At 43.9% G+C, this 21307-nt stretch overlaps 1 protein-coding gene across 2 annotated transcripts in view; it reads right to left on the bottom strand.

Annotated features, from left to right (window-relative positions):
* Positions 1-21307, bottom strand: part of LOC137327916 (cytosolic 5'-nucleotidase 1A) — a 63504-nt gene that overhangs the window by 17902 nt on the left and 24295 nt on the right. For both annotated transcript variants that reach the window (XM_067993850.1, XM_067993851.1), the window contains exon 3: positions 7521-7688. In XM_067993850.1, coding sequence (XP_067849951.1) covers positions 7521-7688 — 168 coding nt within the window. The remainder of the gene's footprint in view (positions 1-7520; positions 7689-21307) is intronic.

The following is a 21307-nucleotide window of genomic DNA, read 5'->3' as shown; positions in this document are numbered from 1 at the left end:
TGGCAAAGGCAGGCAGGACTCCACTTTAATAGCTCACTGAAGGACGGCTCCTCCGATAATACAACATTCACTCAGCGCTGCACTGGAGCTTTGGCCTGGATTATGAGCTTAAGACCTGGTATAGGCTCGAACCTAAACCGACAGTTGATAACATTCTTGGCTCAAAGGTGCTTGCTTTAAGAATCACAACCTTTCTCTTCACAGGTTTCATCAAGATCAGCCGTCTGCAGCACTAATTTTACCTAGCTGGTTTGAGGGTTTATTTAATGACTATAAATGTGTTCTATATTTTGCCTCGCTTCTGCTTCCAGGCCACATACTAGCTGCAGAAATTAGGACAGGTGGCCTATTCCCAGCCTTCAACTGTTGGCAGCAGGAGACAAGCAGCAGTCAATGACCGTCATTTAGTAGTTTGTTACCACTTTTAATAAGGACCTGTTGCTAATCGGTGATAAAAGCCTTTCTCCTCAAGAAAGTCAATTCATTGATGCTTACTGCACAACTAAGGATTTTGCAGACATCATAAGGGAGGATATTGCAGTTATATAAATTGAAATTGAAAATTCAAAATCATTTGTTCTACATGCAACCATTGTGTTCAGTCCAGATAATTGAACATTTGTAGCTGTTAATATTTTTTGCTCAGTTCACACTTTCAAATTATATCCACAAACTGCGACAGTCCACACATAATGTCAGTTCCTTCGATGGCTCAGTAATAAAGTGCAGTGCCTGGTGAGTACTGAGCAATACAGATCAGAAAGGACCCGGGTTTGGTCTCCAGCCTGTGCGGAGTTGGCTGATCTCATTTACAGCAGTAGTTGGGCTTTACAATTCATCTCAACTCTCGAGTAAGAGGAAAAAAATCAGCAAGAGTTCCCCATTTGATTGCTAACCAGTGGCCCATGCTGGAGAATGAGTGTGTATGGGTGTCAAGCAAGGACTCCACAGTCAAATAATCTGCTGAACCTTACGCAACAAGAATAGCCAATTGGGTGAGATACTGGAGCACAGCTGGCACCCATGGAATAAGGTTGCCAACTCTCCAGGATTGCCCTGGAGTCTCCAGGAATTAAAGATTAATCTAGACTGAAGGGCCAAGGCAACTGAAAGCACTGCCATCAATGGTAGACAAATATGGAAGCTGACCATTTGCTCATAGATTATGTCACCAAAGATATGGGGGTGGTGCCAGAGGGCTAGAGAATTGCAAATGTTACACCCCTGTTTAAAAAAGGGGAGAGGGATAAACCCGGCATAGGAACATAGGAACAGGAGTAGGCCATTCAGCCCCTCGTGCCTGCTCCGCCATTTGATAAGATCATGGATGATCTGTGATCTAACTCCATATACCTGCCTTTGGCCCATATCCCTGCCTTTGGCCCATATCCCTTAATACCTTTGGTTGCCAAAATGCTATCTATCTCACATTTAAATTTAGCAATTGAGCTAGTATCAATTGCTGTTTGCGGAAGAGAGTTCCAAACTTCTACCACACTTTGTGTGTAGAAATGTTTTCTAATCTTGCTCCTGAAAGGTCTGGCTCTAATTTTTAGACTGTGCCCCCTACTCCTAAAATCCCCAACTAGCAGAAATAGTTTCTCTCTATCCACCCTATCTGTTCCCCTTAATATCTTATAAACTTCGATCAGATCACCCCTTAACCTTCGAAATTCCAGAGAATACAACCCCAATTTGTGTAATCTCTCCTCGTAACTTAACCCTTGAAGTCCGGGTATCATTCTAGTAAACCTACGCTACATTCCCTCCAAGGCCAATATGTCCTTCCGAAGGTGCGGTGCCCAGAACTGCTCACAGTACTCCAGGTGCGGTCTAACCAGGGTCTTGCATAGCTGCAGCATAACTTCTGCCCCCTTGTACTCTAGTCCTCTAGATATAAAGGCCAGCAGTCCATTTGCCTTCTTGATTATTTTCTGCACCTGTTCATGACACTTCAATGATCTATGTATCTGAACCCCTAAGTCCCTTTGGACATCCACTGTTTTTAACTTTTTACCATTTAGAAAGTATCCTGTTCTATCCTTTTTGATCCAAAATGGATGACCTTACATTTGTCGACATTGAATTCCATTTGCCACAGTTTTGCCCATTCACCTAATCTATCAATATCGTTTTGTAATTTTATGCTTTCATCTACACTGCTTACAATGCCACCAATCTTTGTGTCATCGGCAAACTTAGATATGAGACTTTCTATGCCTTCATCTAAGTCATTAATAAATATTGTGAATAATTGAGGCCCCAAGACAGATCCCTGCGGGACTCCACTTGTCACATCCTGCCAATGTGAGTACCTACCCATTATCCCTACTCTCTGTCGCCTTTCGCTCAGCCAACTTCCTAACCAAGTCCATAATTTTCCCTCGATTCCATGGGCTTCTATCTTAGCTAACAGTCTTTTATGTGGGACCTTATCAAATGCCTTCTGGAAGTCCATATAAATAACATCCATTGACATTCCCCTGTCCACTACTTTAGTCACCTCTTCAAAAAATTCAATCAGGTTTGTCAGGCATGACCTACCTTTCACAAATCCATGCTGGCTCTCTCTGATTAACTGAAAATTCTTGAGGTGTTCAGTCACCCTATCCTTAATTATAGACTCCAGCATTTTCCCCACAACAGATGTTAGGCTAACTGGTCTATAATTCACCGGTTTCCCTCTCTCTCCTTTCTTAAAAAGCGGAGTGACATGTGCAATTTTCCAATCTAGAGGGACAGTTCCTGAATCTAGAGAACTTTGAAAGATTATAGTTAGGGCATCTGCAATGTGCTCACCTACTTCCTTTAAAACCCTGGGATGGAAACCATCTGGTCCTGGGGATTTGTCACTCTTTAGTGCTATTATTTTCTTCATTACTGTTGCTTTACTTATGTTAATTTTATCGAGTTCCTGTCCCCGATTCAATATTAGGCCAGTCGGCCTAATGTCAGTGGTGGGGAAAATTTTAGAATCAACAATACGGGACAAAATTAATTGGCACTTGGAAAAGTATGGGCTGATAAATGAAAGTCAGCGTGGATTTGTTAAAGGCAAATCATGTTTGACTAACTTGATTGAATTCTTTGATGAAGTAACGGAGAGGGTTGATGAGGGTAGTGCGGTTGATTTTGTGTATACGGACTTTCAAAAGGCATTTGAGAGAGTACCACATAATAGGCTTGTTAGCAAAATGAAAGCCCATGGGATTAAAGGGGCAGCGGCAGCACGGATACAAAATTGGCTAGGGGACAGAAAGCAGAGTGTAGTGGTGAGCGGTTGTTTTTCAGACAAGAGGGAGGTACACAGTGGTGTTTTCCAGTGGTCGGTATTAGGACCACTGCTCTTTTTGATATATATTATTGATCTGGACTTGGGTATAGAGGGTATAATTTCAAAGTTTACAGATGACACGAAACAATGTGGACCAGAGCAACAGACTGCAAGAGGACGTAGACAGACTGGTGAAATGGGCAGACACATGACAGATGAAATTTAATGCAGAGAAGTGTGAAGTGATACATTTTGGTAGGAAGAATGAGAGGCAATATAAACTAAATGGTACATTTTTTAAAGGGGGTACAGAAACAGAGAGACCCGAAGGTGCATGTACACAAATCTTTGAAGGTGGCAGGAGAAGTTGAGAAGGCTGTTAAAAAAGCATAAGGGATCCTGGGCTTTATTAATAGAGGCATACAGTACAAAAGCAAGGAAGTTATACAAATCCTTTATAAAACACTGGTTAGGCCTCAGCTGGAGAATTGTGTTCAATTCTGGGCACTGAACTTTAGGAAGGATGTTAAGGCCTTAGAGAGGGTACAGAAGGCATTTACTAGAATAGTACCAAGGATGAGGGACTTTAGTTACGTGGATAGACTGGAGAAGCTGGGGTTGTTCTCCTTGGAGCAGAGAAGGTTAAGAGGAGATTTGATAGAAGTGTTCAAAATCATGAAGGGTTTTGACAGAGTAAATAAGGTGAAACTGTTTCCAGTGGCAGAAGGGTCAGTAACCAGAGGACACAGGTTTAAGGTGAGTGGCAAAAGATTAAGTGCCAGGTAATGACCATCTCCAACAAGAGAGAGTCCAACCACCTCCCCTTGACATTCAACGGCATATCATCGCCGAATCCCCCACCATCACATACTGGGGGTCACCATTGACCAGAAACTTAACTGGACCAGCCACATAAATACTGTGGCTACAAGAGCAGGTCAGAGGCTGGGTATTCTGTGGTGAGTGACTCACCTCCTGACTCCCCAAAGCCTTTCCACCATCTACAAGGCACAAGTCAGGAGTGTGATGGAATACTCTCCACTTGCCTGGATGAGTGCAGCTTCAACAACACTCAAGAAGCTCGACACCATCCAGGACAAAGCAGCCGGCTTGATTGGCACCCCATCCACCACCCTACACATTACAATCTGCCCTATATGTGACTCCAGACCCACAGCAATGTGGTTGCTTCTTAATTGCCCTCTGAAATGGCCTAGCAAGTCACTCAGTTGTAAAATCTCGCTAAAAAACGTCATAACAAGAATAAAACCGGACGGACCAACCGGCATCGGACCACTAGGCACCGGACACGACAAAGGCAAACCAAGCCCAGTCGACTCTGCAAAGTCCTCCTCACTAACATCTGGGAACTTGTGCCAAAATTGGGAGAGCTGTCCCACAGACTAGTCAAGCAAAAGCCTGACATAGCCATACTCACAGAATCATACCTTTCAGCCAACGCCCCAGACTCTTCCATCACCATCCCTGGGTATGTCCTGTCCCACCGGCAGGACAGACCAACCAGAGATGGCGGTACAGTGATATACAGTCAGGAGAGAGTGGCCCTGGGAGTCCTCAATATTGACTCTGGACCCCATGATATCTCAGGGCAACAGGTCAAACATGGGCAAGGAAACCTCCTGCTGATTATCACCTATCATCCTCCCTCAGCTGATGAATCAGTCCTCCTCCATGTTGAACACCACTTGGAGGAAGCACTAAGGGTAGCAAGGGCACAGAATGTACTCTGGGTGGGGGACTTCAATGTCCATCACCAAGAGTGGCTCGGTAGCACCACTACTGACCGAGCTGGCCAAGTCCTGAAGGACATAGCTGCCGGACTGGGCCTGCGGCAGGTGGTGAGCGAACCAACACGAAGGAAAAACTTACTTGACCTCGTCCTCACCAATCCACCTGTCACAAATGCATCTGTCCATGACAGTATTGGTAGGAGTGACCACCGCACAGTCCTTGTGGAGACGAAGTCCCGTCTTCGCACTGAGGACACCATCCAACGTGTTGTGTGGCATTATCACCGTGCTAAATGGGATAGATTCAGAACAGATCTAGGAGCTCAAAACTGGGCATCCATGAGGCGCTATGGGCCATCAGCAGCAGCACAATCTGTAATCTCATGGCCCGGCATATTCCTCACTCTACCATAACCAACAAGCCAGGGGATCAACCCTGGTTCAATGAGGAGTGTAGAAGAGCATGCCAGGAGCAGCACAGGCATACCTAAAAATGAGGTGCCAACCTGGTGAAGCGACAACTCAGGACTACATGCATACTAAACAGCAGAAGCAACATGCTGTAGACAGAGCTAAGCGATTCCACAACCAACGGATCAGATCAAAGCTCTGCAGTCCTGCCACATCCAGTCACGAATGGTGGTGGACAATTAAATAACGAACGGGAGGAGGAGGCTCTGTAAACATCCCCATCCTCAATGGTGGCAGAGTCCAGCAAGTCAGTGCAAAAGACAAAACTGAAGCGTTTGCAACCATCTTCAGCCAGAAGTGCCGAGTGGATGATCCATCTCGGCCTCCTCCCGATATCCCCACCATCACAGAAGCCAGTCTTCAGCCAATTCGATTCACTCCACGTGATATCAAGAAACGGCTGAGTGCACTGAATACAGCAAAGGCTATGGGCCCCGACAACATCCCGGCTGTAGTGCTGAAGACTTGTGCTCCAGAACTAGCTGCGCCTCTAGCCAAGCTGTTCCAGTACAGCTACAACACTGGCATCTACCTGACAATGTGGAAAATTGCCCAGGTATGTCCCATCCACAAAAAGCAGGACAAATCCAATCCGGCCAATTACCGCCCCATCAGATAAGTGGGCTGATAAGTGGCAAGTAAAATTCGCACCAGACAAGTGTCAGGCAATGACCATCTCCAACAAGAGAGTGTCAAGCCACCTCCCCTTGACATTCAACGGCATTATCATCGCCAAATCCCCCACCATCAACATCCTGGGGGTCACCATTGACCAGAAACTTAACTGGACCAGCCATATAAATACTGTGGCTACGAGAGCAGGTCAGAGGCTGGGTATTCTGCGGCGAGTGACTCACCTCCTGACTCCCCAAAGCCTTTCCACCATCTACAAGGCACAAGTCAGGAGTGTGATGGAATACTCTCCACTTGCCTGGGTAAGTGCAGCTCCAACAACATTCAAGAAGCTCGACACCATCCAGGTCAATTCAGCCCGCTTGATTGGCACCCCATCCACCACCTTAAACATTCACTCCCTTCACCACCGGCACACTGTGGCTGCAGCGTGTACCAGCCACAGGATGCACTGCAGCAACTCGGCAAGGCTTCTTCGACAGCACCTCCCAAACCTGCGACCTTTATCACCTAGAAGGACAAGGGCAGCAGGCACATGGGAACAACACCACCTGCACGTTCCCCTCCAAGTCACACACCATCCTGACTTGGAATATATCGCCATTCCTTCATCGTCGCTGGGTCAAAATCCTGGAACTGCCTTCCTAAAAGCACTGTGAGAGAACTTTCATCACACGGACTGCAGCGGTTCAACGCGGCGGCTCACCACCACCTTCTCAAGGGCAATTTGGGATGCGCAATAAATGCTGGCCTCGCCAGCGACGCCCACATCCCATGAACGAATAAAAAAAGAGGCGACATGAGGAAACCTTTTTTTGCGTAGTGAGTTGTTATGATCTGGAATTCACTGCCTGAAAGGGTGGCGGAAGCAGATTCAATAGTAACTTTAAAAAGGGAATTGGATGAATACTTGAAGGAAAAAATTTACAGGGCTATGGGGAAAGAGCAGGGAAGTGGGTCTAATTGGATAGCTCTACCAACGAGCCGGCACAGGCACGATGAGCCGAATGGCCTACTTCTGTGCTGTATCATTCTGTGAAACGGGCAGCGTGTTGAGGAGGAGCAGGAGGCAGTCAACAACTAAACCTCGGGAGACTATTAACTTGTGAGTAAGGGGGGAAAATCCAGTGCAAGAGATTTATTGGTTGAATTGGGACAGATAGGAAGGTAATCAGGTGAGGGTACGATCGTGGAAACTGAAGCTGAATAGTCATGATGTGTTCCACGATCTTAAAGAGGTAAGGGACTTCAAAGGAATTTCATGTCTGAAAATGTGCAACAGTAAAATGTTACCAATATTCCATTTTGAATTGCTCAAAGTAAGGTTGTAATCGACAGGCAGTTCATAGAATAGTTAGAGGCTTGCCCAATGTTTGTGTGTGGGAACTTACCTTGACGAATGGCATAACTATGCCCTCCTTCAGAGGTACGTCTTCGTTGCTGATCTGCTGGTTGATGTACTCTTCAATCCCTTCAGTCAAGAACAATTCGTGCTCTTCTTCCATATCAAAGAGAGCTCGGGCTGAGATGGCAATCGTTATGGCCTCTGTTGCGTCTCTCTGCAGCAGAAAGGCGGGAAGAGGAGAGAATGACTGTTAGCATAATACAAAAACATACACCTCATTCATACCTCAGCGCTGTCCTATAACCTGGATTCAGGTTAAAGGATTCAGATTATGAATGGTTAAATTGTGATTCCATAGCAAGGAATACTGCACTGGGATTAGGGCACTTGATACAATAAAATTGGGACACTCTATACACTGGATTTTGAACGCTCTGTACAATAGCACTGGGATACTCCACATGATAGAATTGGGACTTTGTATAACAAGTATTCATCACCGACTTTTTTTGTTCGATGCCACAATCCCAAGCTCCAACAGGCTGTATTAGATGCGGGTCTGCACGTGGAATTCCTCACAAGATGAGATCCTGAATTCAAATGTGCCTGTGCAGGGAATTACAGAGTGGAGGCAAGGCACTTTCCCCAGGAAAGTGTGTGTGTGGCAGGGGGGGTGGTGTGGAAACATGACAGAACCAATAATGCTATCAAAACTGCAGGTTCAACAGTGCTGCTTACCCTATGGATTCTGGGTCAGCCCTACCTCCTAAAGGCAGTTCTTTGCTTTATCTCGGTGGACAAAGAGAGGAGAGAGAATATCACTGGATCCCGGTTCTGGTACTACCCAACACCTGGGTGAGCCACAAATGGAGGCTCAGAGGCATACAATGCAGCAGCTCTGTTGAAATTCATGAGAAGAGGAAGGATGGGCCAAAGGTGGTCACCAGGTAGTATTATGAATATCACTTTGTCTAACACAATGGGAGTGAATGAAGCTAGTAGACTGCAATACTGGAATCAGAATGCTGGCATAGTGTTCCAGTCCCTGGCATGGATATCCCTCACTGTAAGGAGAGCAAAATGGTGCCAGAAATTACCTAAATTAACATAGTTCTTCTAAACTGAATCCAATGCACTTAAATTTAGCGAAGGACCTGAGCCGATGGGAATGTGACTGATCTGATTGACTGGTGAATTCCAAGACCAGTAGGCTCCCTGCACTGTACTCCCAACTCTAGACTTATTGTTTAAATTAACTATCTTCAACACTGTCTGGTTGAGGTACAGGCATTGAGTTTGGTTTCCATCAGGTTGTGGCCAATGATTATTAACTGCACACCAATTTTTGTCAGACACAGGACCTTCCTTGGGTCTGGAGTTCTGCGACCTTCTTTTTGAGGCCTCCAACACTTTTAAATGTAGGCATGATCAAAACAAGTTACAAATCACTAATGATAGTTGAGGGTTTTAAAGCCTGAGTTGGGCTTTGGGGCTTACACATGCACATAGAGTTTTGTTCTTGTACAAATTGTTCTAATACACATTTCTATTTGTGTGCACGCGCGTGCACACACACACACACACACACACACACACACGTTATTATAAACACGTGTTCTTGCACTTCTGCACACACAGGGTTGGTTTTTAACACACACACATCTACTCTGCTTCTCACATTAAAAACCCCACAAGAACCATGACATTCAGTTTAAGAGGTAACTTGGAGATGCAAAATGAATATGCTCACAGGAACTTCAAACTACCACCCCAGTAATATTTTTCTTTTTTGGACACTTAATTTTCAAATTCTAGTTTTGAGCAGGCGTACAAGGCAGCTCAGATCTCCTCTCTTTTTTGCGAAGATTTAGATTGAGATAGAAGTAATTCTTTTGTATGAGCGTGAGCTTGCACATGGGTGGGGGAGGGGGAAGAAACAACCTTTTATAAATGATAAATTCTGACACTGACCACAATCCACAAGTCAGAGGAAATTTAAATTTCAGAGTCAAATAAAACAAACCATATGTGACATATCAGACATCTTATCTGATCTTCAATGAATGTACCAAAGATAAGCCGTCACCATGTGAACTCTAATATTTAAGTAGAGATTGAAGCCTTGCGCACAAAATTAGAGCATCTGTCTTTATTAATCTCATCATCTTGGTCAGGGTTTACAAGACTAGCATTCCCAAGGTTAGCCCACTAGATACAGTGAAGGTTTGTGTGAAAAACTGTGCATAGGTTGCTAGTCTATTACAGTGAACAGAGATGGGATGTGGTTTTGCTTTTCAAACTGACACACACGCAAAAAGTGGTTGCAACTGAAGCGACTAGCTGAAAACAAGTGAGATTTAACAGGCCTGCATAATCCACAGCTTTATGTCCGACTTTTTCCGTTTGGGTTTGCCAAGTTTATTTTAGTAGTCCAGTAACCTCTGATTATTATATTACAGACTACTGGTCTTTTACAGCTGTGTCATAACTCCACTAACTCTGAATCAACACTAGGCTTGCCAGACTGTGATTGTTATATTCAGCAATGGATCATTGGCGATGTGTGTATGTAATCATACAGCACAAAAGGTGGTCATTCGGCCCATCGTGCCTGTGCCAGCTCTTTGAAAGAGCTTTCTAATTAGTCCCATTCCCCTGTTCTTTCCTCTTAGCCTGACAAATTTTTCCGTTGTATCTTTGCAGCAATGGTGGAGTGGCTCAAAGGTTGAAAAAAATCAGCAATAATTCCCGAATGTGAATCTTACTGGCAAGTACCCATGTGTGAACACTAGGCCAGAACAGGATGGGGCTTGGCTGTGATGCCCTCACAGTTAAACATGCTGCCAACATTCATTCTCCAGGATTGAGCAGGGTGTCGGGCCTGTCACCACGTCAGTCAGCCTTTGGATCAGTCTGGTTCTGTGGCTTGGGTAGGAGAGGCGAGCCCGCAGGAAGGGCCCGATACCTCCTGGTACTATCCCAACTCCATGCTCAGATTGTCAAATATCCCACGTGTTTAGACCAGATGTTTGTTGTCGGCTGCAGGGTTGAGCTACAGAAGACGATCGCATTTTTTTATGTGCAAGTTCCTTGTCTTGTCAGAAGCAGGCTGAGTATGCACAGGGTTGGATCTGGGTCAGTCATAGCTTATGTTAGCTCATTGACCTCCTTCCATAAAGGGTGAAAAATGGGGCAAGACCAAAATGTGTGCAGGATTTTGCTCCTGTGTGTTCCGTAAGCATTTATCTCCCAGGATCAAGTGGACTTTTCAATGGTGCGTGTGGTGGAGAATTCCAAGTTGAGCTGCTCTCATTCTGCTCTGAGGGTATTCGTTGAAAAAAGTAACATTAAATAAATGTCAATTCATGTACCAACATATTTAGTGGCATTTAATTTTTTTTTTTAAGATCAGCCACTCTGCAAACCAGGAAAGAAAAATGGTTTCTTCATCTTTACTGCATCATATGAGACTGTTTCCTCCAATATCCTATTGCAATTCCGGTGCACTGACATGAAAGTGCCCCAGAAACATATTTAAACAAATCCATGAATTGTCTTCAGTGGTGTGAAAGGATAGGTTGTAAAATAAAATAGCACCTTCTAGGATCTAGTGTCCATAAATCACCTTGCCCCTTGTACCTTCTGTAATTTCAATTTGTACAATATAAAGACCACAAGACACACCAATAGTATTGTGTCATCAATCATCACTTGAGTCATGTCATTCATAATTTATGTTATCTTCACTTGGAAACAGGCTTCCGCAAGCTAGAGAAAGGTTAGGTGAACTGCTCCCTACCCTCTGCCAATGCCCCTTAGTTCCACTACAAGGAGAGACGAGTTACTGCCCAAGCAGGACATTTCTCATCTGATTTCGCCCTGTTTGTGCAGGGATGCAATCTTTGCTCACTATCTCTCCTTTAGCTATAACGCAGGTCAGAAGCCAAGTGGAGTGGGGGAAAATGCCCCTTCATTCTCTCTTCTTCACCAATGGTCAGATGCGCAATGCTCCCATATTTTAAAAGAAATTGGAGCTGCTTCTTCCCAAGCTCTATTTATTCAGGAGCTCAATCAGTCTGCGTAGTACAGTTCTTCATATCTGTTCCATGTTTTGTGGTAGACGCAGTCAGATAGGTGACTGGGACTGGAAGGAAAACATTGATGTGGCCTAGGAGTATGCAGCTGAGCGGATGGTATAATGAACAGCATGCATAATTTCTTTGTCTCGGCGTCCATTTTTATCTGATTATGCCTCAGTGAAGCAACTTGGGATGTTTTTCTACATTAAAATGTTCTATATAATGTTATATTTTGAAAATAAAAATGCACTGCGTCTGGCCCAGAATTCTTCATGATTGCCTTTAACAGCACTTGATCCACCAATGGAATGAGCTGAATAGGTCACTTTCTTCCCCCCCTTCCACTCTTGGACATCCACAGCAACAGGGTACTTCATCCACCTGGTTGAGAACTCTCAAGACCGAAGACTAAATCATGCTATGATAGTCTGACCTCATTCAAGAATTCACAAAATTGGCTACCACACCCACAGAGGCAACTGAAGTGACAGACAATCTTGCTGGTCAAAGCTGCATCCCGCGTAACTGGGGAGAGGATGCTCGGAGGGTCTCGGCCCCCTTGGGGAGTCTTAAACTTAACACCAGCTGTTTGCATCACCACACGTTACTCAATATATCCCCATGACAGAGGCCTGACCAATACTGATGACAGCTTCTCCATACTATTTGCTGATCACTTATGGAGTTACAACATAACTGCAGTCTTCAGATGACTAGCAAAACACTGACTATGCTTTTTATTCCAACGCCAAACAGCTGACAGCAATCACATGTTGTAAGAACAATTGTACAAATTGGCACTGTATGTGACCCTAAATAATGAAGACAGCAAAGAATTACTCAGTGGTCACATTTTCTTGGTGGTAAAAGAGGAAGTGAAAAATTTAGTTCTGACTGTGCTGAACATTTCAGTTTGAAAGCTGTGATGAAATTCCTACCTCTCTCTGCTCAGCATGCAATACTTATGAAGCAAAAAAAAATGGGAGAGAAGTAGGGGAAAAAGGAGAAAGAGAAGCAAGAGTGAGAAACAATACGGATAGAGAGAGAATGCACAATAGAAAGTAAGAGTAAGAAAGTGAAAGAGAAAAATTAGAGGGAAAAAAAAGTGAGAGGTAAAAAGGAAGAGAGAGGAATAACATGGAGAAGACGCTTAGCCTAGTCCATAATCTCCTTCAAAAGGCACGTGACTGCCGTACTCCAGACACCAGATTGTGTAGAGATTTCTGGCTTGTTCCACATTCTGCAGATCCTCAGTTATCTTTCTGACTCTGTATTTCAGACAAGTAACACCTTTGCTCCAGGTGATCTTTGGGATGGTATCATAAGAATGTAAGAAATAGGAGCAGGAGTAGGCCATCCGGCCCCTCGAGCCTGCTCCGTCATTCAACAAGATCATAGCTGATCTTCTACCTAAACGCCATTTTCCTACACTGTCCCCATATCCCTTGACGCCTTTAATATCTAAAAATCGATCGATCTCTGTTTTAAACATACTCAATGACTAAGCCTTCATAGCGCTCTGGGGTGGAGAATTCCAAAGATTCACCACCCTCAGTGAAGAAATTTCTCCTCATCTCAGTCCTAAATGGCCTACCATTATTCTGAGATTGTGACCCCTGGTTCTAGACTCCCCAGCCAGGGGAAACATCTTCCCTGCATCTATCCTATCAAGCCCTGTAAGAATTTTGTATGTTTCAATGAGATCACATCTCATTCTTCTAAACTCTAGAGAATACAGGCCTAATCTACTCAATCTCTCCTCAAAGGACAATCCCGCCATCCCAGGGATCAGTCTGGTGAACCTTCGTTGCACTCCCTCCATGACAAGTATATCCTTTCTTAGGTAAGGAGACCAAAATTGTACACACTATCCCAGGTGCGGTCTCATCAAGGCACTATATAATTGCAGTAAGACATCTTTATTCCTGCACTCAAATCCTCTTGTAATAAAGGCCAACATCCCATTTGCCTTCCTAATTGCTTGCTGCATGTTAGCTTTCAGTGACTCATGTACAAGGACACCCAGGTCCCTTTGAACATCAACATTTCCCAATCTCTCACCATTTAAATCAACAAGCATGCCTCCCTTTATAACCAAAACTAACACAACAACCAACAACACACTTAACATTGAGGATGAACACTCGCAGAGTGTAAATATAAGGTTGGCAGCCATTATTCTTGGTTTTAGCAAATATAGATATAATTACTTTTCAGTGCTGTCTGCAATCCTATCTCAGCAGTTGAATGGATGAATTGACAGCTCAAACAGAAATAAATATGTACGATCTGATAGCCATTACAGAGACATTGGCTGCAAGATGACAAAGGCTGGAACCTGAATATTCAAGGGTACTTGACATTTCGGAAGGACAGGAAGCTAGGAAAAGGTGGAGGGGTAGCTCTGTTAATTAAGGATGACATGAGTATAATAGAGAGAAATGACCTTTGTTCTAAAGACCAAGATGTGGAATCAATTTGGGTAGAGATAAGAAATAGTAAAGGCAAGAAGTCACTTGTGGGAGTAGTATATAGGCCCCCTAACAGTAACCACACTGTAGGACAAGGTATACAGGAAGAAATAATGGGGGCTTATGAGAAAGGAACTGCGACAATCATGGGTGATTTTAATCTACACATAGATTGGAAGAATCTGATTGGCAAAGGTAGCCTGGAAGATGAATTCATTGAGTGCTTTCGGGAGTTTCTGAGAGCAGCTGTTCTAAAGCCAACAAGAGAGCAAGCTATTCTAGATCTGGTAATGTGCAATAAGACAGGATTAATTAATGACCTCATTGTAAAGGAGCCTCTAGGTAGCAGTGATCACAATATGATTGAATTTCGCATTGTTTGAGGGAGAGAAGAGTAAGTCTAAGAGTAGTGTTTTAAACTTAAATAAGAATTGTGAGGGCATGAAGACAGAGCTGGCTAAAGTGAACTGGGAACTTAGATTAAGGGATATGTCAGTAGAGATGCAGTGGCAGACATTTAATGAGATACTGCATAATGCTCAGCAAAAATACATTCCAGTGAGAAAGAAAGACTCTAGGGCAAGGATGTACCATCCGTGGCTAACTAAGGAAGTTAAAGATAGTATCAAATTGAAAGAAAAAGCATACAATTCCATGAAGATTAGTGGCAAGTCAGAAGATTGGACAGAATATAAAAAACAGAAAAGAATGACTAAAAGAATAATGAGGGAGAAATTAAAGTACGAGAGAAAGCTAGCTAGAAATATAAAAACAGACAGGAAGAGTTTCTACAGGTATTTAAACAGGAAAAGAGTACGCAAAGTGAGCGTTGGTCCTCTAGAGAGCGAGTCTGGGGAATTAATAATGGAGAACAAGGAAATGGATGAATTCAACAGATATTTTGCATCCGTCTTCGCTGTAGAGGATACAAATAACATGCCAGCAATAATTGTGAATCAAGATGTGAAAGGGAGGGAGGAATTTAAAACATTTACAATCACCAGGGAAAGGGTTCTGAAAAAAATATTAGAACTAAAAGCTGACAAGTCCCCAGGTCCTGGCGGACTTCATTCTAGGGTCTTAAAAGAAGTGGCTGCAGAGATTGTAGATGCATTGGTATTAATTTTCCAAAATTCCCTAAATTCTAGAAGAGTCCCATCAGATTGGAAAATAGTGAATGTAGCTCCTCCATTCAAGAAAGGAGGGAGACAGAAAGCAGGAAACCTGAAGGACAAGAGCAGCAGGCACATGGGAACAACACCACCTGCACGTTCCCCTCCAAGTCACACACCATCCCGACTTGGAAATATATCGCCGTTCCTTCATTGTCGCTGGGTCAAAATCCTGGAACTCCCTTCCTAACAGCACTGTGGGAGAACCTTCACCACACGGACTGCAGCGGTTCAAGAAGGCGGCTCACCACCACCTTCTCGAGGGCAATTAGGGATGGGCAATAAATGCCGGCCTCGCCAGCAACGCCCACATCCTGTGAACGAATAAAAAAAACCATCTGTCATAGGGAAAATGCTAGAATCTATTATTAAGGAGGTTATAGCAGGACACTGAGAAAATCTCATGAATTCAGGCAGAGTCAACACGGCTTTGTGAAAGGGAAATCGTGTTTGTCTAATTTATTAGAGTTCTTTGAGGAAATAACAAGCAACGTGGATAAAGGGGATCCTGTGGATGTGGTGTACATGGATTTCCAGAAGGCTTTTGACAAGATGCCACATCAAAGGCTACTACATAAAATAAGAGCTCATGGTGCAGGGGGTAACATATTAGCATGGATAAAGGATTGGTTAGCTAACAGGAAACAGAGAGTAGGCATAAATGGGTCATTTTCAGGTTGGCAAGATGTAACGAATGGAGTGCCACAGGGATCAGTGCTTGGGCCTCAACTATTTACAATTTATATCAATGACTTGGATGAAGGGACCGAATGTATGGTTGCTAAACTTGCTAATGACACGAAGGTAGGTAGGAAAGTAAATTGTGAAGAGGACATAAGGAATCTGCAAAGGGATATAGATAGGTTAATCACAAAAAGTTAGTATGCAGGTACAGCAAGCGATTAGGGATGCAAATGGAATGTTGTCATTTATTGCAAGAGGAATGGAATATAAAAGTAGAGATGTTTTGCTGCAGTTGTACAGGGCATTAGTGAGGTCACATCTACAATACTGTGTGCAGTTTTGGTCTCCTTATTAAGAAAGGACATAATTGCTTTGGAGGCGGTTCAGAGAAGGTTCACTCGACTGATTTCTGGGATGAGGGGGTTATCTTATGAGGAAAGGTTGGACAAGTTGGGCCTGTATACACTGGAGTTTAGGAGAGGTGATCTTATTGAAACAAAAAAGATCCTGAGGGGACTAGAAGGGGTCGATGCTGAGAGGATGTTTCTCCTTGTGGGAGAGACTAGAACTAGGGGCCACAGTTTAAAAATAAGGGGTCTTCCATTTATGACAGAGATGAGGAGAAATTTTTTTCTCTCAGTGGGTCGTGAGTTTGTGGAACTCCCTTCCCCAGAGAGCGGTGAAGCAGGGTCATTGAATATTTTTAAGGCTGAGTTGGATAGATTCCTGATTACCAAGGGAGTCAAAGGTTATAGTAGGTAGATGGGAAAGTAGAGTTGAGGTCACAATCAGCCGTGATCTTATCAAATGGCAGAGCAGGCTCGAGGGGCCGAATGGCCTACTCCTGCGCTTAATTCGTATGACCCTTCAAGACAAACAATTTGCCACTTCAACCAAATTGCTTGTTGGGGTATCTGAGGAGCAAGCCACGTTGCATCATTTTAAAAATCCTCAAACTGAAAGAAGAAATTTGACTTATTAGAATTAATTTTAATGGCTATCTCAAAGTAATTAAAACATGAGTGGTTGGGATCGGTTTTGGAGGCCCATTTCACAACTTCCTCTTATCAGAAGTTTCATGCATGAGCTTTCTAATTCGTTCAACAAAGGTGCATGTCTCTGCTTTCCAACTGTTTTTTAAAGCTGTATATTTTTTGTATTATTTATTTTCCACAGGAGAAACAGTGAACCAACCAATTGGATAATACAAAAAAAACTCCCCTTTCTGATTTTTCACAGTAGAAACAACAAGTGAACCAGGCAGATCCTAAAGGGATGAACACAGAAAATGCTGGAGAAGCTCAGCAAGTCAGGCAATATCTGTGGAGAAAGAAAGAGTTAACATTTCAGGTTGAAGACCTTTGTCAGAACTAGAAGATGGTGATGGGCAAATTATTAGAATCAATTCTGAGGGACAGGATAAACTGTCACTTAGAAAGGCACAGACTAATCAAGGACAGTCAGCACAGATTTGTTCAGGGGAGGTCGTGTCTGACTAACTTGATTGAATTTTTCGAGGAGGTGACAAGGAGGATTGATGAGGGTAGCGCAATTGATGTAGTCTACACGAATTTTAGCAAGGCTTTTGACAAGGTCCCACATGGCAGATTGGTCAAAACAGTAAAGGCCCATGGGATCCAAGGGAATATGGTAAATTGGATCCAAAATTGGCTCAGTGGCAGGAAGCAAAGTGTAATGGTCGACGGGTGATTTTGCGACTGGAAGGCTGTTTCCAGAGGGGTCCCGCAGGGCTTGGTACTAGGTCCTTTGCTTTTTGGGGTGTACATTAATGATTTGGACTTAAACGTAGGGAGCATGATTAAGAAATTTGCAGATGACACAAAGATAGGCTGTGTGGTTGATAGTGAGGAGGAAAGCTGTAGACTGCAGGAAGGTATCAATGGACTGGTCAGATGGGCAGAAAAGTGGCAAATGGAGTTCAATCTGGTGAAGTGTGAGGTAATGCATTTGGGGAGAGCAAACAAGGCAAGGGAATACACAATGGGAGGGTACTGAGAGGTGTAGGGGAAGTGAAGGACCTCGGAGTGCATGTCCACAGATCCCTGAATGTAGCAGGACAGTTAGATAAGGTGGTTAAGAAGGCGTATGGAATGCTTTCCTTTATTAGCCGAGGCATAGAATATAAAAGCAGGGATGTTATGCTGGAACTGTATAAAACACTAGTTGGGCCACAGCTTGAGTACTGCGCACAGTTCTGGTCACCACATTACAGGAAAGATGTGATTGCACTAGAGAGGGTGCAGAGGAGATTTACGAGGATGTCGTCAGGACTGGAGAATTTTAGTTATGATGACAGATTGGATAGGCTGGGATTGTTTTCCTTGGAACAGAGGAGGCTGAGGGGTGATTTGATTGAGGTGTACAAATTATGGGGGGCCTGGATAGAGTGGATACGAAGGACCTATTTCTCTTAGCAGAGGGATCAATAACCAGGGGGCATAGATTAAAGTGATTAGTAGAAGGATTAGAGGGGAGCTGAGGAAATGTTTTTTTCACCCAGAGGGTGGTGGGGGTTTGGACCTCACTGCTTGAGAGAGTGGTAGAGGCAGAAACCCTCAAATAATACTTGGATGTGCACCTGAAGAGCCGTGACCTGCAGGGCTACAGACCAAATGCGGGAAAGTGGGATTAGGCTGGGTGGCTCGTTTCTCAGCTGGCAGCTGGTGCGGACACGATGGGCCGAATGGCCTCCTTCTGTGCCGTAAATTTTCTATGATTCTATGATTAAAGACTTGAAGTTTTCAAGCAAGTACAGAGCCAGGGAAAGGGTGGGGGAAGGGAAGGAAAGAACAAAAAGAAAGGTCTCTGATAGGGTGAAGTGCAGGAGTGATTAAATGACAAAAGGGTTGATTGTTCAAGGCAAGCAAGGTGGTAATGGGACAGGTTAAGAAACAAAAGATAACTCAGGAGTAGCTGCAAATGGCAACAGCAGAACCATTACCAGCATCTGCTGTCCAAAAAAATGGGAGCAATGGTTATGATCTGAAGTTATTGAAATCAATGTTGAGTCCGGAAGTTGTAAAGTGCCTTATCGAAAGATGAGGTGCTGCACCTGATTTTTCGATTAGGCATTTTACAACCCATTTTTTTGGACAGCAAGTGCTGGCAATGGTTCTGCTGTTGCCATTTACACTACTCCTGAGATACCTTTTGTTTCTCAACCTGTCCCATTACCACCCTCCTTGCCTTGCACCATCAACCCTTTTGTCATTTAATCACTCCTGCCCTCCACCCTCTCAGAGACCTTTCCTTTTGTTCTTTCCTCCCCTCCCCTCTTTCCCTGGCTCTGTATTTGCTTAAAAACTTTAACTCTTTAACACCTTCCAGTTCTGACGAAAGTTCTTCGACCTGTAACGTTAACTCTGTTTCTTTCTCCACAGATGCTGCCCGATTTGCTCAGCTTGTCCAACATTTTCTGTGTTTATTTTAGATCTCCAGCATCTGCAGTATTTTGCTTTTGAGATACTAAAGGGAAATCATTTAATCTTCCTTTCAATACAGGAAAAGGGAGATAAGTCAAAATGCTAACTCACCTCCACACACATGTCGGTCCTTTCACTTTCAGACCTTCTGCCTTTCCACCTCACATTCCTTGCTTAGGACTCCCACTGGGAAGCCTCCTCTTTTGTGCTTCTCAGTCCCAGGGCCTGAATCTCTGTGCTGGGTTGGGCTCACGCCTACCGCGCTCTCCTCACCCCACTTCGCCCTAAAATCCCTTTTACTTGTAGGTCTTATCCTGCGCTCGCCCCTCACCCAGCAACCCTGCTTGTTCCTAGGTATGCACTGCTCAGCCTACAACTGAACTGTGAGAGACATGTGGTATATTTATATATACACACATACATAAAATAAATGATGTGGAGATGGCGGTGATGGACTGGGGTTGACAATTGTAAACAATTTTACAACACCAAGTTATAGTCCAGCAATTTTATTTTAAATTCACAAGCTTTCGGAGGCTTCCTCCTTCCTCAGGTGAACGTTGTTGGAAATGAAATCCTCGAAATGAAATCGCATTTATAAATCACAGAACAATGCTTGGTGATTACAGACAGTTTTTTCAACTGCCCGTTGCCAAGGCAATCAGTGTGCAGACAGACAGGTGTTACCTACAAGTTCTCTGAATATACAAATCACCAAAAAAAACCAAAAAAAAACAGAGATAGAGAGGTAGAAACATAGAAAAGACAGCAACTGACCCGTTATATTAAAAACAGATAACATTTGTTCGCTGGTAGGGTAACGTGTAGCGTGACATGAACCCAAGATCCCGGTTGAGGCCGTCCTCATGGGTGCGGAACTTGGCTATCAATTTCTGCTCGACGATTTTGCGTTGTCGTGTGTCTCGAAGGCCGCCTTGGAGTACGCTTACCCGAAGGTCGGTGGCTGAATGTCCTTGACTGCTGAAGTGTTCCCCGACTGGGAGGGAACCCTCCTGTTTGGTGATTGTTGCGCGGTGTCCGTTCATCCGTTGTCGCAGCGTCTGCATGGTCTCGCCAATGTACCATGCTCTGGGGCATCCTTTCCTGCAACGTATGAGGTAGACAACGTTGGCCGAGTCACAGGAGTATGAACCATGCACCTGGTGGGTGGTATCTGTGTCGATGATCTGGCATGTCTTGCAGAGGTTACCGTGGCAGGGTTATGTGGTGTCGTGGACGCTGTTGTTGGATGAGTTGTAGGATGGCGTCTGGAGATTGGCTGTTGTTGGTGTTGAGTATTGATGCTGTCGCAGCGATGCCGTCATCGTCGGGGATACTGGTGTAGAGTACACCAGTATCTCCACACTCTACACCAAAATCGTCGAGCAGAAATTGATAGCCAAATTCCGCACCCATGAGGACGGCCTCAACCGGGATCTTGGGTTCATGTCACGCTACACGCTACCCCACCAGCGAACAAATGTTATCTGTTTTTAATATAACGGGTCAGTTGCTGTCTTTTCTATGTTTCTACCCCTCTATCTCTGTTTTTTTTGGGTTTTTTTGGTGATTTGTATATTCAGAGAACTTGTAGGTAACACCTGTCTGTCTGCACACTGATTGCCTTGGCAACGGGCAGTTGAAAAAACTGTCTGTAATCACCAAGCATTGTTCTGTGATTTATAAATGCGATTTCATTTCGAGGATTTCATTTCCAACAACGTTCACCTGAGGAAGGAGGAAGCCTCCGAAAGCTTCTGAATTTAAAATAAAATTGCTGGACTATAACTTGGTGTTGTAAAATTGTTTACAATAAAATAAATGAAGCCATGAATCAAACGGTGGATGGTCTCAAAGTGTAATTGCAGCTTTTCTATCAAATGATGGCAGCATATACTTGCTGCATGCTCTCCAGCTGAAAAAGGAATTTTAAATCTTATACATAGATGCCTCATTATGATGCAGAATTGCTTCAGATGGATGT

Source organism: Heptranchias perlo, chromosome 12 (assembly GCF_035084215.1).
Source record: "Heptranchias perlo isolate sHepPer1 chromosome 12, sHepPer1.hap1, whole genome shotgun sequence".
Lineage (NCBI taxonomy): Eukaryota > Metazoa > Chordata > Chondrichthyes > Hexanchiformes > Hexanchidae > Heptranchias > Heptranchias perlo.
Note: the sequence above shows the minus strand (reverse complement) of the source record. Positions and strands in the feature narration are given on the sequence as shown.